A 16,394-nucleotide genomic window follows, 5' to 3' on the forward strand; every position below is an offset into this window, starting at 1 on the left:
GGATGCGTACCACGTCGATTTTTCAAATTTTACAATTTCATATTACATCCCTAATCCTAAAAATAGCAAGGATAATATTTCCTTTTCCTTTTTCACGGAAATAATATTTATCCATCGAAATAAACCCCTTTTAAGTCTATTTTAGATATTTTCCGTCCAAGATCTGGTCCGTAAATTAATCAATTGTAAGATGATACTATAATCCCAAGTACACCACAATCGATTACATTTTTAAACTAGCATTAACTATCGCTATAAATGCCCCCATAGCCCTGAATTTATGATAATTTAATAAGGAATGCTACTTTTAGCCTGAGTAATCGCCCTACCGTTACACTCTTATTTATTTATAAGCATAACACTTATAAACACAATTTAGCTAAAATTTGGAAACTAATAAGACATAATCAATCAAGTATGAACTCGCAAGAAAATAACACACTGAGAATTCACCCAGAAAATGAAATATTGATAAAACCATGTGTCATTGAGTCTATAAATAAATTTTTACGAAGTGTTTTTGATAAATATGATAAATGATAAAGAAATAAAATCACTTCTGTCTCATAGAGAATGCTAAAAAATTTGGATTAGAAATCAGAAAAAATGAAATGAACCGCCGTTGTTGTCGTCTTTTTTTCTGAATAATTTTTTGCAGAACATTCGCCTTTCACGTGCCGGGGGGGGCAATAAAATCACGTCAAAATTTACAAAAATTTAAGGTAGTAAAAGTGTAAGGCACGTCAAAAATTTAGGGTGCGTTGATAATAAGGCACGTAAGAGGGCGCGTCAATAAATGGAAGGTGCGTGTACGCGTAAGGCGCGTCATTTAACAGACTCAACTTTCCCTGATTAGAAATGCCGAAAGCATCCACCGAAGGGGGGGCTTTGAAATATCTGTTCTGAAGGCACGTTCCAGCTGGATATGGTGGTCTGTTCTTAGCAAACTAAAGAAAAAAGTCTGCTGGAAAAAAGTGGCCTGTTCTACTTAAGATTGGGACCAGCTGGAAAAAATGATCTGTTCTTATGAAAAATAGTTTGATATCAAAAAAATAAGATGTCTAAGATTTTCCTATTTGTTCTGAGGAAATTTAAAAAAAGTCCAAAAGTCTTTGAGATCTGTTCTTTTCCTTCTGAATGTAGTTGCCTGGAGTGGCAGCTAAAATTCTCCATCTTTGTAGAACATCTGGAAATTAAGTTTCTGTTCTTAAAAGTCCTTCAATGTCGAGCTGGAATTTAGCGATCTGTTCTCATATAGGATTCTGTCAGTCCCTCGGTCAGCCCTAATAGATAAGAACAGTTAACTCGCGTAAAATCAATCACCTGGTAATTTCGTACCTGTTGCGAAAGTTTTTTTACTTCCTAGCTGGAAAAATATAACTGTTCTGAAGTAAAAATTTCTCCCCTGGAAAAAGAGGAACTGTTCTTGATTTCGAGAAAATCTTTCCAGCTGGCAAATCAGAACAGATATTTGCAAATTTTAGGTCGGTGGCTGCTTCTGAAATGCCTACGTAATTATGTATAATTTCGTAATCACATAATCACGTAACAACGTTTCTCGATTGGTTATTCACTCTTCTTTTCAGAGCTATTCAAAGATAGTAACGAGTCTACTTGATGAAAAACATGTGCTGTTTTCATGTTTTTCAGCAGGGACATAACTATACCATATAGTTTATCATTTTTGGCTGATGGTAGAATTTGTAAAAAAAATAATTAGACAGTTGAGGAATTTTTTAGGGCACTTTTAGATTAAAAATTTTGATAGCTTTTACTTTAGATAGAATTTCTATCGTAAAAAATCATGTTAAATTTGGTGGGTATTCAATTTAGCGGACTTTTCTTTTAAAAACCACCAAGTCCGCCAAATTTAATACGCAAACTAAAGGTAAGTAAAGTATGTGACTTGTTTGTTTATGTTTGATACTTTTGTGAGATTTTAAAGTCTGTTTCAAAAAGGTGTGCAGTGTTTTTATTTATGACCATAACTTTTTAAGCATTTGTCGTATGATATTAAGTTTGATATCGTTGAAAAAATACGTTTATATTTATTAAGATGAGAATGAGAAAATGAGAAAATTGATAATTTTGCAATTTATCTTTTTTAGAAAAATTCATGATAACAGAATGACTGAAAAAAACAATAACAAATCTCTGAAACGAAATCTGATTGGTTTAACATGTGGTGGTAGTACAGGGCTATTTGCCGCCCTCGGAAACGCCCTAATTCAATACATATACCGCCAAAACCCAAACGTGGACTTGTCTGACCAGGTGATTTTTGTTCGATCTGTTATTCAATTTGTGATGATTGGAACTATTCTTCTTTGGAAACAAATGAGTCCTTGGACAGGATCATGGAAAATGTTTGGACGGTTATGGTTTATGGGGATGACTAAAGTAACGAGTTTAGCCTTCTTTTACCGTGCTTTGAGAGTATTACCTTTAGGAGATACGACTGTGATTTTATTTACTAATCCAGTTTTTACACTCTTTTTAGGAATTATCTTTCTAAATGAAGCACGTAGCGCCTTCAATATCATTTTTGGATTATTGAGTTTTCTCGGGGTGGCAATAATTGCAGACCCTCAATTATTTTTCTCTGACCAAACCTCGCTAAAGGGACCAAGTAATACAAGTTTGACTCCAATCAATACAACGTCTTCAGTCTTGAATGGGACTAATATCGACGAAGCGGCGCCCTACAGCAAAATTGTCGCCGTTGGGTTTGCTCTTATGGGTGCAATGTTGTTAAGTTTATATATGGTGATATTAAAATATAATACAAGTGATAAAGTCGATTTTAGAGTTGCCCTGTTTTACCCAAGTATTTGCGGACTCTGGTTACCGCCTATTGTTCAGGCGGCCGAGCGGCGCCCCTTTGGATTTAATCAACTAACATATGACTTTTGGCTTATAATGATTGCAGGCGCCGTATCATATTTTATCGCCATGCTCCTAATGGCGTACGCCCTGTTTATGGCGGAAGCAGGTCCAGCCGCCTTAGTTCGTAATGCCGAAGTGATTTTCGCTCTTATCTTTGAAGTGGTAATGATGCAGCAGATTCCGATGTTGTTCAGCATTGCGGGCGTGGTTTTGATTTTGTGGTGCACCTCTATGATTGTTTTTAATCGGATCTTCAGTTTAGAGCAAAAAATCTGTCAAAAATGCTGTAAAAGAAACACAAATGATGACATATTGACAGTCAGCATTATTGAAAGCGAAAGTGAAAATACTGGAAAAGAGGCTAATGAAGACACTAGCCTGAACCCAACAGATGGAAAGAACATAACATATACAAGATTTTAGTAGTTTTTTAGATGCTTTGGATCTATAATATGTGGAATAACCTTCAACTTTGTACACAAATTTTGAAAAATAAAGAAAGACGGGTTCTAAATAGAAATTTGTCTTTTGATGTCACTTATTTTTTGCGGGAACTAATTTTTGCGGTTCGCAGTTCAAGATTTAATATTTAATATTTGCAGGAACTTAATTTTGCGGATTTCTCACTCGAAAGCAAATTAGAGCTGTACTGTGAATTATTCGATCCTTGTTTTCCGCATTTGAAAAATTTTACAGGAACTTAATTTTACGGTTTGGGCCTAAATTCGCAAAAACCGCAAACTAGAACGCGCCACAATCATGAGGACGGATTATATCTAACTGTGCTTTTGATTGAGGACTGAATATTTCTTTTTCTTTTTTAAGTTTTTATATTAGTTAGTCAAATTATTTTATTGACAGATAAGATAAAAATGAAAACAAAAGTAATTTTATTTCATTTCTGAATTCTTTCTTTTTATTATCTCATCAAAATATCTTTTTATCCAATTTTTGAAAAGACATTGCTTTGGCATTGTCACATCCTGGATGCATAAAATCTTATTCTTTGCTAAATATTTTTCGTATAAAATACAAAGTTTGTATCGTTTCCCGAAGAGAAAATATCTATCAATTCTATCTGTAATCATAGACTAGTAATCTCGTCTCTTTTTTCTTCTCTCAACCTTGATTCGGAGCATTTCCCCGACGTGAATTTGCTTTCTATTTTTTTGTGTTTTCTTCATTTGCAAAAACTGAACGCTTGAACATCCCCACGTAAGCATACCTACACAAAATAGAGAAATGCAGAAGTAAAATCATTTAAAAGTTTCGATGGCCAAAATATCAAGTACAAGTTAAGAACATTTTGAGGCTTTGCTGACAACTATTTATTAGGAACATTGATAAAAATGGTCACAAAATGGTGAAAATAAGAACATGTTAAGAACATTCGAAAGCTTGGAAAATTTTGGATGTTCTTATGACAAACGTGTAAACATCATGACAGGTACATCTACCCCCTGTGCATATGCACCAAATCTTTGCTATACACACTATCTTTATAACACCCCTTTTCTCACAGACCCGGTGGGACCCCTTCCACTGAAAAAAATTGGCTAAAATATCGTCCCCAAATGGCAAAGTATACACCGCTCTTGACCCCACTGAAAATAATTAAATAAACAAATCATCAATATGCTACTTTCTATCCCTACTGGATTTTTTTGACTTGAAAACAATGGAATATCTTACTGGGTCTGTGAAAAAGGGTGGGTTTTATAAGAACAATTTGAGGCGAAATATATAGCATGGTATGGCCTGAGAGTTTGAATTTCCCAGATCCTAATAACGGTTGAAAACATAGCCAATCAAATTTTGTTATTCTTTTGCTGGTCACACTTTCTTAGAGAAAGCGCAACTTCCGAAATTTGGTTTTTGTTTTAGTGAGGACAGCAGCGCTAATTTCGAATTTTCCACTGTAAATTTTTTGAGGCAGATTTGTGCCTCGCAGGTCATACCCGTCCCGTATACATCAGATTATAAAAATACAGGACGGGTCTCCTGTCTAATCAGGACAGTGTCTGCCTATTGTTATATTGTGCTGGTATAAACAAAAAAATGTTTTTCTTTCCCTCTTTCTGATCATCTTGCTACACATCCGTGTCAATCCAATGTGAAAAAGCTTTTAAATTAAAATTGATGAGTAAGCAAACGATATCACTCTTATTTAAAAACAAAACCTTTAATAAAATAGAATGTTTCAAAACCTAACAGCCAAATGAATGGTTTGAAATGACCCGCAAAACCTCAACCCGATAAGATGTCGAATGAAAAATAAACCAGCTTACCATTGAACCATTTTCTATGTTTTTTATGTGTTCACTTTTCTAATTTCCCTGTTGAAAGTTCGGCTGAATCAACCCTCCTTGGCCTGAGAAAGAAAGAAGAAAGGTTATCATAATTAGGCACCGTTGGCTATATACTCGGGAAACCTTTAAGATGCTGAATTTTCAGTTACCTAAGACGAAAATGCCTCAGTTTTTCTCTACCTTAAAGTTGGAAAAACAGCAGTAATACTGATAAAAATGGGAGCCGAGATAATGTGTTTTCGTCTTTTTATTTCACAGAACTAATAATCTCTCAATCTAACCTTGTCCTCTTTTTCCATTTCAGCTTTTTATCTTATCTTATCTTATCGAAACCCATCAATAATGGCAATAGCCTAATGCTAGCCTAGAGATCTAAGCCAGATTGATTCAGTCACTTGGTAAAATCTGATGGTAAGTTGTGAGTGAATATCTGTTTTTCAAGGCAAACTTAAAATTCCGTACATAAAAATCATTAAAGCGCCGATAACGCTATAATGCCGTCAGCCGTATCTTGGCCTTGTAAAAACTGGCTTCATCAATGCTAAGTTCAATTCAAAACTGACAAATCTCCACAAAGAGTTTTCGGTTACCTGGGTGATGAAAGGGTTGTGGTATAACGACGAACGGTTGTTGGTGTTGTTGTTGATGATGAGGTTGTCCACCCGCTGTGTATACTGATGGTCGTTGCTGGTACACGGCCGTTGCCGCTGCTGCCGCCGCTGGGTTCCCTAAACAGGAATACACGTTTTTAGAGGCGTGGTGTAAATTTTGTTGGTAAAGCTGATGCTAAGTACATGCTTAAAGGCTCTTTACGGGAATAAAAGGAGCTTATTTTATGCAGTGTCTTCAAGCTGAGTCAGATAAATTTAAGCTACTTTTTTTACGCAACGATATTCTGCAAACAAGTGAAAGATCGAAAGTTGTTTCGAGATGTGACCTCACATTTTATTGCTTTTGTAAACAAAAGAATAGCAAAGTTGATTTCGAGCAGATTTACAACCGAATGTTTTGATTATAATATAAGATGAAACATTCGGAAGAGTATCAGTAAAAATCCCTTTTTTTGAAGAAAAATTTTTTAATTCAATGTATTTTCGTTTTTTCAAAACCTTTTCTAATCTTGTCGCACTTGTTTTTACTACATCAGCATCATCGGACCTTTCAATCAAGACAAAACCTTTAATTTTGCTTAATTCGGACTCAGAGCGTGTAATCTAATTTGGTGGAATGTCATAGAGATTCGAATCATAAAAAGCATCTTATGGAAAATTCTTAGAGTCCACTTTACTTCTGCCGGTGACAGAAGTTCAATCAGACCCTGGAAATTTTCCCCGAAAGGAGATTTCCGGGTAGGGTGATATTTCCGGGACCGAATTTCTCTAGAATCAGTTCTTCCCAGCAACTTAAGGATGGAAATACAAGTATAGAGTAAAGTTTACCTTGTGAATGCATTGAGTGCGCAACATGTTGATAATTTGTATTTTGGTTATTCATAACGTATTGCTGATGGTGGGACGGTACGTAATGTTGTGAGACCACCACTGAACCGGCGCCCCCTGTGGCGGGAGAAGAGGGCGTTTGATGTTGTTGGTAGGAAGCCGCCATCGTTTGGTGGGGTGTGGCCACAGAATGAGGTGTCGCTAAAAGAGAAAATGTTTAAGTTCGTTTCGATGACATATTTGAGAATACAGAGGCGTCCTTTTAGTGTGTAAGCACTCAAGATATGGCTTGCGAGGCTGTAAAAATATTTCTGTTCAAAATTGTTTAAAATGTGGACCTTACCTTGTAATATATAACTTGATGCGATGGTCGCATTGTTATCTTGTGGGTGGAAATTGGCGGTATTGGGCATGCGCTGTGCTGGATTGATGAAACGGATGGCGGAAGGGTGAGGCGCCGTCATATAAGGTTGTCCTTGTTGACCTTGCATCATCTGAAAGATGCAAAAGTAAATACTGTCAAACCTCTCTTATTCGAATTTGAACAAGTTGAATCTTTATGTAAGTCGAACTAAAGTATTAATCCATTTTTATAACATTTTTCGACTCGAACGAGCTACCTTCTAGGGGCTCGATGCAGGAACTTTGAGAGAAAAATAATTATTATATAGCTGAAATCAGGAGGCTTCAAAGTACCTCTGTACCAAAAATGAAGTTCCTACAAACAAAGGATAAAAATCTTTCTTCTTCTCCATTTTTTATCTTTATTTTGTATTTTTTTTTGAATCATTTTCCCCAAAAATTAAAGCGCTCTGAATTATCTTTTCAACGGTATATAATATGTTAGTAAGCAAGTGTAAAACAAGAATTAGCGCACGCATAAAGTGAACGGACTTTAACAACTTAGAAAAGTACCAAGTTTACCTTTTTTACACATGGAAATCTCTCCTTTGTTTACAAAAAACAAAGCTAACTTTCCGAAAGAAGAGTAGGCTCAATATTTTCCTCTCTAGAAGATCTCAATTTTCATTTTTTCTTCTATTTTAGTAGTTTTTAGTAGTTTTTCACTATTTTTCACAGAATTCTTGATAAAATCATTTCAAATCTCCATCGGGACTTGATTTCAAGAAATCCAAGGAATCTTATCCTATTAATCATTAATCAAAAAGTTATGTGTAGTCTACCTTAAGACGAACCTGCTGCTGGTACTGTTGCGTGTTCAGTACAAACATCTGCGGTTGATTCTGTACATAACCCGCTGCTGCACTCGGATACACCGATGTTGGGTTACTCAATATGGGTGAATTGTTTTGCATCTCGATTGGCGTGCCAGCGGAAGGATCTGTTTAGAAAAAGGAAAAATATTGAATGTATTGAGTCTATATATACTCATTCATCAAACTTTGTTCGATCCATCTAATTCCCGTCGAACTAAAAACTCTCCGTGAACTCGAACTTTTATTAGATCAAAGATACTTTAATTAGACAAATTTTTGCGTCAACCAAAATTTTGCATAAAGTGACCCATGAAACGTTAAAAATAGCATTGTCAGTGATCTCGTGCAATTTCGCGAGATTTGTTTTCGAAATTAAATCTCGCGAAACATAGTCCGAATGAAGAGTGTTTGTTTATTTCTTTGAAATTCAAGCATCTATTAACACTGTTTCACATTTTTGAGATCATTATATCCTTAATAAGTTTTAAAGTTTACCACCTGTAGTAACAAAAAAAAGTTTAAAACAAAACAAAACAGAAATTCTTACATGATTGCGTTCGATATACCGGTCTTGTAATATAATGTGGTTGTGTCTGTTGTGGTTGATTAGGCTGAATAACTTCCTGTGGACCCACTTGCGGCGCATGTTGGTGATGGGCGGCTGCTTGTTGATGGTGGGCGGCAATCACAACTTGTTGTTGGTTAACGCCGCCGGGCGTTGCTGCAATGTATTGATGCGACGCTTGTGGCTGTGGGTGGTGTACATGTGGAGTAGCCGTCACGTGGTGGTCCTATAATGAGGGAAGGTGATCAGCAATTTCTCCATAACTCGATCAAACACGAGGAACAAAAATGTATTCGAGTAATAGAGAGATCAAGTTATGAAAACTGTTTTGTTTAAGGGTTTATCGACAGACGAGCAGAAAATTTGTTTCAAAGAATTGTAATAATGGACACTCTATTGTTTAAGTTGATATCATAAGATAAGAGCGAAGGACTGGGTTCGAGTTATGGTGATTATCTCATAGTTCACCAATAGACGCTAACTATGCAAATTTGGCTCAGGCAAAGTTAAGCCAAGAGCGTCTTTGAGTTTAAGTCGAGATGCGTCAGCAGACATATCACAGCCTCCTTTTATTACGATGTCTTCGTTTTTACATTTGAGACACACAAGCTGAGGTTGACAAAAGAGTTTAAACTGGGGGGGGGGGGGGGGGGGAGGACGAAGAAAATTATTAAAAAAGGTCTCTCTAAGGGTCACCTTTTCAACAAAAATGAGTATCTCTAAGGGTAAGGGTTTGGAAGGTCCGGCACGCACATACCCAGCCTCCCTTAACCCTAGTATCTCCCGGGCCACTATGACATTAAATGGATTTCTCCTAAACACTCATTGAGTACTCTGTACCAGAGTGTATCTCACGTTTATCGCTTCGTAGTACACTCTGTGTGCATTCCCGTACGGAGACCTCTGCGATAAAGTATGATTTATAAACAGCAGCACTTCTCTCATCGTCTTCCCTCTCTCATCAACACTCCATCGCAGTGGTCGGTTTGAAAAATCTCAAATGAGAAAAGACAATGACAACAGACCCTCTACATGGTTTCAGCCCACTTTTCAGGTGCCCCCATTGAGCATGGTGCCCCCAGCAATTTAGGTCCCCTTGAAAAATTGCTTTGAGTTAGGTACCCCTATTCAGCAGATAATTTCTTTGAATTGACACTTTTTATTCTTTTGTCATTCCTAAAATCATGCTCACGCATGAACGCCTGCTAATAAGCTTTGTTGTTATGCTATAAAGATGGCGGCTGTAAATCAAAACAATCACATTAGAAAAATATAGCAAAAGATGGCGTGATGGGAAACGAAAGAAAAATTGGATGGGAAACTAGGTGCTGGGGTAAAAAAATTCAATAATTTGAAATATTTTGAAATATTAGATTTGGAAAATATAACCAGCCCCCAGAGCCTCCATCAAGACAGCTAGGTACCCTTAATGAATAGGTAACCCCAAAGAATTGCAAGGCATTAGCCCCCCTCTACTAACCTGGCCTAGGTGCCCTTCAGATTTCTGGGGGGGGCTGATACCATGCTCTACGGCAATGAATTTTGAAATTAGTCGTAGAAATCGGGTCTGTGTATAGAATACTCATTGAGTGGAGTTAAGAGAAAGAGTACATACGCTGTTGACATGTTTGGTTGGAGATGGTTTCGGTTTGAATTCCTTTACTGCAGGATTGAAAACAAACGATTTCGCACCAGGATTCAATCTACGGCAAAAGAAGAAATGAGAATACATTAAACAATATATAAACAAGCTAGATGCTGAATGGACCTACCTGATGATGAAAGTTAGATAGCAATGCGAGGAGAAAAATGAAAAAAATCAGTCAGAAAATATAGCGTTTAGCAAAAATGCATAACGCAAAATTTCATCATTGATTGTTGATAAGGGAGAGGAAAGGGTTGTAAGGAAAAAATAAATAGAAAGTTGTGGTCGCAAAAATCAGTTTTATTGACAATTGAATCATGCTTGATGGCGAGCATTGTTACCTATAATGTTTTTGTGTGAAAAAAATTGGAAATATAATGAAAAAATCCAATAGTTCCCGCTTCAAAATTCAATTTTATTGAAAATTGAAACATGCTGATGGTGGACATTGCTATTAATAATGTGTTTGAATGAAAAAACAACCATTTAAAAAGAAAAAGCCCAATGAAAACCCAGAAAACGGCGATTTCCGCCATATTTCAGGCATTTTCCGCCGGAAAAAATTTTTTCTTAAAAATCGGACTCGGCCATGTTTTTGACATTGTTAATACGCATCTTTGTGCAAAAAGTCAGAAAAAACTAATAATAAAATCTCGAGAAAATGCCAAAAAAACAGTATTTCCGGCATATTTCTGGCTTTTTCGGCCGGAAAAAAATGTTTTTCGAAAATCGGGCTCCGTCACATTTTAGGTATTATCACTTTGCATCAGTGTGCAAAATTTCATAAAAAAATATAAAGTACAGCTCGAGAAAATCAAGAAATACTGTCTTTCCGGCGAAAATAGGTTGTTCCGGCGATTTTTAAATAGTTCCGGCTTCAAAAATCAATTTTATTGAAAATTGAAACATGCTTGATGGTGGGCATTGCTATTAATAATGTTTTTGAATGAAAAAAACAACCAATTACATGGAAAAAGTCCAATGAAAATCCAGAAAAACGGCGATTTCCGGCATATTTCCGGCATTTTCGATTTTTTCTCAAAAATCGGACTCGGCCAAGTTTTGGGCATTGCTAATACGCATCTTTGGGCAAAAAATCAGAAAAAACTAATGATGAAATCTTGAGAAAATGCCAAAAAACAGGTTTTTCCGGCATATTTCCGGCATTTTCGGCCGGAAATGATTTTTTTTCGAAAATCGGGCTCCGTCACATTTTGGCCATTGCCATTTTGCATCTTTGTGCAAAAAATCAGAAAAAACTAATGAGCCAATCTCGAGAAAAGCTGGTAACAGACGAACGAACGAACGAACGAACGAACGGACGAACAGACAGAGGTTAATTCATAGGACCTCCACCGGGGCACCCGGAGGTAGGTCCAAAAAAACAGAAAGAAAAAATAGAAATATATTTTTAAAAATATCAATCATTATAAGAAATACGCCCCGCACCCCCCCCCCCCCCGGAAAATTACCCCCGTAATTTAATCCCGAAAATGTACCTCATGTAGGAAATGCCAGAGAGACTGACATTTGAGCATGGAAAAAGGTTGTAATAAAACAAAGAAGATCAAACTCATGCTTATTTAAGAAACAGAGACAGTAGACTAATGTCCAGGATTGATTTAAGTATAACTTTCTCAAAAAGTATTGCTTTGGCTTTTTGTATGCTGAATCTCAATGTCGGTCATTATTAATTGGGAGATAATTTCCTGGGGCAAATTTCCGGGGGGGGAGGGGGATTTCCGGGGACAATTTTCCTGTCACCATATCATATAGAGTAATAATTATTTAGCTAATTCCACATTTTGCTGTTCTAACCTTTCAACAATTAGGACTCATTTTCAGTAAGGAGAGATAAATTAATAAAAATAAAATAATTTCTATAGTTCGTATATCTCATCTAACGAAGATAGTGTTCCGGTTCGCGTTCTTGCTAGTTCTCCAGCTGGAATTTCGAATTAGAAAGAGTTTTTAAAATACTCCATACTCCTAGGTACAAGTATTTTAGAATCAAATATACTCCTCTCTGATTGATTTTACTTACTTGGAAGGTGTCGTAGAGGAGGTTGTGACGGTAGCACTGACAACACTAGAGACAACAGATGTCGTAGTTGTCGTTGAAACTGTCGGAGTTGTTGTTGAGACGTTCTTAGTGTCGGTTGTAGATGTCGCGACTCGTGTTGCAGAAGTTGTAGTAGTTGTTGTAGAAGTCGTGGTTGTGATGGAAGGTCTTGCGGAGACGTCTTTGGTGTTGGGTTTAGATGTAAGAACAGTTTCAGGAACTGTAAACATAGACAGAAAAAAAAGTTGAAATTTTTAAAACAACACTTTTTGAGGAAAACGGACCATGCACCATCATTACTTTTGAGTTTGTATTTTACTTAAGTTAAAGGGGTCTTTCTCAATGACTATTGTACTAGTCCGTCTCAGACCAAGAATTCTATACAAAATATCAATGATTTAGAATTATTTAAAACAAATTATGTCATTGGTACCGAATGAAATAGTTCAATATTGAAAAGACTTAAAAAAATACACCCCGCTGTGGAAATGACATCAATGGGCGTAGAGATTATATACCTGGTGCAGATAAAGCAACATTTGCAACAGATTTCGTGATTGTTTCTTCGACGACCGCCTTACTGTCTTTGGTCGTGGAAGATGGGGTTGCAACAGCCACATGTGTTGTGGATGCGGTCATGTCTGTCTTCACTTCAGTCTTTTTTGTTTTTGATTCAAGCTAAAATTATAAGAAAATTTTGTGAGATATCAATTCCCCCGATACCGAAGACCTGCAATTTATTGGTTTAAAGCAGCTACCTTATCGACCCCTTCTTAAGCTGGCCCTAATTTAACGCCGACGCCTTCTTACGATGGCCCTAATTTAACGCCGACCCCTTAAACGCCGGCCCTTATTACGCCACAATTTAATTTCTGTCCTTTTTAGGTCCGCTTTAATTTACAACCAGCCCCTTACGCCGGATCTTATTACTTCAGCGACGAAAAAATAAAACCAATAAGGGCCGATAAGGTATGTCGAAGTATTAGAATATTCGAAGTTTATTTTGAATTTTTGCCGTAGTAGGGGGAAATTTGTTCGTTTTTTTGAGGTCGCTCGATTTTTTTAGTCAAAGCACTTGTTATACATTTTTGGAAAGCTAATGGGTAGAGGAATCAAAATAACTTAGGTGCCAATTTTTTTTCTGACACTTTGGTGTGATTTTGGGACAAATACAACGGTCTCAAGCAAAAATCATAGAGTGAAAAATTATTGAAAAATTTAGCCTGTTTTATATTTTTGCCGTATAGTTTTGGGAGCTTCTAAAAACTCTCTTTTTAATAATATTCAGACTAATGAAGGGGTGGGTGGTAGCTAAAGATGCAATAGAAACTGTGTGTTTTTCTGAGGGTAGCTTTAGTTCCAAGCTTTGACAAGTCAATTTTCTGACTAACTGTCGTAGATACCTCCAGATATCCTTGGCATGAACGAAAGTTTTCCAACTTTATTTGAAGAAAGGCTGGGAAATCATAGCCCGGGGGTCAATTAAAGCTTTTTAATAGACTGGATGGCGCTGATAAGTGGCCCGATGTAATTTGGCAGGCTCCAATTTTTGGCTTTGCTTGAGGTGGTAGCAAATCCGTACCACTAGATACAGTCCCTTTTTGAAGAAAAACAAACAGAAAACCATGACCGATAGACCAATTTTTTTCAAATTTTGGAGGTATTTTCTTGTTTTTATTATAATTTCATAAACTGTAATGGATTTTCAGAAAAAATTTTATTGCTTTGATGTTTTCATATAATTTTTGAAAACGAAAGTGAACAAAATCAAGATGGCGAAGTCCTCTAGTCTACTTCACTGGACTCAGCGCTATCAGAGTCATCAAAAAGCACCACAGTTCAGTCAGAAATAGACTATAGTCTAGGGAAATCACTACTCGCTTAACCTAAGGCTGGGTTTCAGTTCATCGCAAATTTGTTTATCGCAAAAAAATAAATCTAGACATATGCCTGTAATTAAAAATGTTTTATTTGCAATATGGCAAAAAGAACATAAAAAGTGTTACTACTCAACTGTTCCCAAAAAAATCTCCAAATTTTGACATACAAACAAACCATCGGTAAAATGCGCGCTTTCTTTTAATAAGAATTGTGTACTTTGAATGAGGGTCAAGTATTACTTTTTTAGACTTGACTTTTTACAAACATGACAAATGATCAATTTGAGAGTTTTGGACTTTTGAATGAACATTTGGAGCTAAAATTGCATTTTTGCCTCAAAGTTCAAATTCAAGTCTAACAAAGGAAGCAGCTTTTTCTGTTAACCAAATACAAAATGACTGTATTCTTATCAAATTCTGTGAAATTCACCCTAGAGGGAATTCTTAAGGTATTCTTACGATTTGGTAAATTTAGCACCCTGATATTCTTATAGAACATATTCTTATAAAAAAAAAGCGTGCAGAAGCATTCATGCATTACTTACTTTGAAGGAGTGTGAAAAATCTTTCAATTTGTTAAGATCTGGTTCTTTTCGACCTGCAAGTAAAGAAAAGAAGGATCATCTTCAGAAAAAATCTACGACACCGATTGGCTGTTCCATTTAAAAATTGATACAGGGTGGGGGGATGGACGAACCTTTTAATGTCAAAAATAAATTCTTGGAAATGTGAGGATACCTGCTGGAAAATGGCAAAATTTGCAAATTAACACTCGGAAAAGTTTTATTTTATACTTTAAATGGTTTAAAGTGACAGTGGACGAAATAAAACTTGTCTTGTCCAAATTTTAGAATAACTATATTTACCCCCTGGAAAAAAAAACACTTCTTTAGACCCCCCTGGAAATTCTTCTCGGGTTACCCCCTGGAAATGTTTGTCCACCCCCCCCCCCCTGTATGGAGATAAAATGGAATGGCCCAATGGCTGGAACGATGGCTGAGACGTCTAAAAGCGCCAACCCCACGAACCTATACCACTTTCAACGCTCCGTTAGAGTTCATATATTGCTGTAAAATATCGACTATATCTTCGATTATGGACAAAAATGATCTGGCACCATTTTAAACTGTCAATCTTGCGATCCTTGTTAACACAGTACTCTGACAAAACTTATCTTCGAGGTGCGAAAGTACAAAATTAGCGTTTTTTACAAGAATTCTTTTCCTTTGAAAGGGTCTTTGCATAAATTCGTTTATTTCTGGGAAAACTTTACGCTAAACCTGTAATAGTACTGCATCAGACCTGCTCTGATTCACAAAAAGAGTTGTTAAAAAGTTACGGACAAAAAAAGCCATACCATCCTCATTAATCTTATTGATTTTTCCGAACTTGATGACTTCGCCCTGTCCTCTTGGCGTCGTGCTTGGCATCTGCTCCATGCGCGTGTGTTCAACCGCACCCGTCTTGTTCGTCGTGCTTAGTCGACTACTATACGAAGCTTTCGGGGCGTTTGAGGTGGGCGTCGGGGCGGATCCAGCAGCTAACGACAAGCCGGGAGGGCCTTGTGTTGGCGCCTTAGGGGCGTCTTGATGGGTACCAGTTGACATAGGCATTTGGTTGACAGGTGGCTTATTGGCGGGAGGGGTACTGTTACTTTTAGCAACAGCCTGTTTAGCTTGTGCGATATATTGTTGTTTTGCATTATGCAATTGTTCTTGTTTGACAGGTAGAGCTTTACTTATATCTTGAGGTTCCACTGCTTGGGCGGGAGGACCTGCTTTCATAGGCGGCCGCCCATTGTTGACAGGCGGCTGTTGTCCAATATTATTGGTGATTTGTACTCCTTGAGGCTGTTGTCCTGGTAGAGGGGGCATTCCACCGCTTGGTTTATTACGCGCTGCTACTGAAGAATAGGACTTCAACGGTGGAGGGATGTTGGGGTCGACCACTACGTTTTGTGAGTGATTATGTGGTGCTCCACCGGTGGGTTGGTTTTTGCTTGGTACTTGTTTGTGATGAGGGTCATGATGGTTGCTATGGTGAGTATGATGGTTACTATGGTGATGATTATTGTAGGGTGAAGCTGATTGGTGGTTTTGTGGTGATCGATTGTTCGAATATTCGTGTTGCTGTTGTTGGTATTCTACAGAATATAAAGAAAACAAAGCAGTATAAAAAACCTGATAAATAGATTAAAACTCTAGCCCGATTAGATTTTAGGACAGCCCCCAGAGAATTACCCCCCCTCCCAAACAATTACCTTCGAGACAAAATTTTGATCGTTACAGTTAGTCTTTTTTACTATTCGTCTTGTTGCAAATCGTCCCTCACATGACTTAAGGTTTAATCTCAAAATTAATACCTTATGAAATTTAGAGTTTTACTGTGGTG

At 37.0% G+C, this 16,394-nt stretch overlaps 1 protein-coding gene across 4 annotated transcripts in view; it reads right to left on the reverse strand.

The window, feature by feature from the left end:
• Positions 1 to 3,774: 3,774 nt before the first annotated feature.
• The window catches only part of LOC136810498 (ataxin-2-like), a 39,438-nt gene continuing 26,818 nt past the window's right edge, over positions 3,775 to 16,394 (reverse strand). For 2 of the 4 annotated variants that reach the window (XM_067067068.1, XM_067067070.1), the window contains exons 10-21: positions 15,361 to 16,146; positions 14,549 to 14,601; positions 12,642 to 12,801; positions 12,106 to 12,343; positions 10,032 to 10,119; positions 8,399 to 8,642; positions 7,819 to 7,976; positions 6,978 to 7,128; positions 6,635 to 6,835; positions 5,786 to 5,923; positions 5,175 to 5,257; positions 3,775 to 4,111 (exon numbers count right to left, since the gene is read on the reverse strand). In XM_067067068.1, the coding sequence (XP_066923169.1) occupies positions 5,214 to 5,257; positions 5,786 to 5,923; positions 6,635 to 6,835; positions 6,978 to 7,128; positions 7,819 to 7,976; positions 8,399 to 8,642; positions 10,032 to 10,119; positions 12,106 to 12,343; positions 12,642 to 12,801; positions 14,549 to 14,601; positions 15,361 to 16,146 (2,261 nt within the window). In that variant the 3' untranslated portion in view covers positions 3,775 to 4,111; positions 5,175 to 5,213. The remainder of the gene's footprint in view (positions 4,112 to 5,174; positions 5,258 to 5,785; positions 5,924 to 6,634; positions 6,836 to 6,977; positions 7,129 to 7,818; positions 7,977 to 8,398; positions 8,643 to 10,031; positions 10,120 to 12,105; positions 12,344 to 12,641; positions 12,802 to 14,548; positions 14,602 to 15,360; positions 16,147 to 16,394) is intronic. The other 2 variants (XM_067067069.1, XM_067067071.1) reach the window with 1 other exon arrangement.

The sequence above is a fragment of the Clytia hemisphaerica genome, unplaced genomic scaffold (assembly GCF_902728285.1).
Source record: "Clytia hemisphaerica strain Z4C2 unplaced genomic scaffold, Clytia hemisphaerica genome assembly, whole genome shotgun sequence".
NCBI classification, from domain to species: Eukaryota; Metazoa; Cnidaria; class Hydrozoa; order Leptothecata; family Clytiidae; genus Clytia; species Clytia hemisphaerica.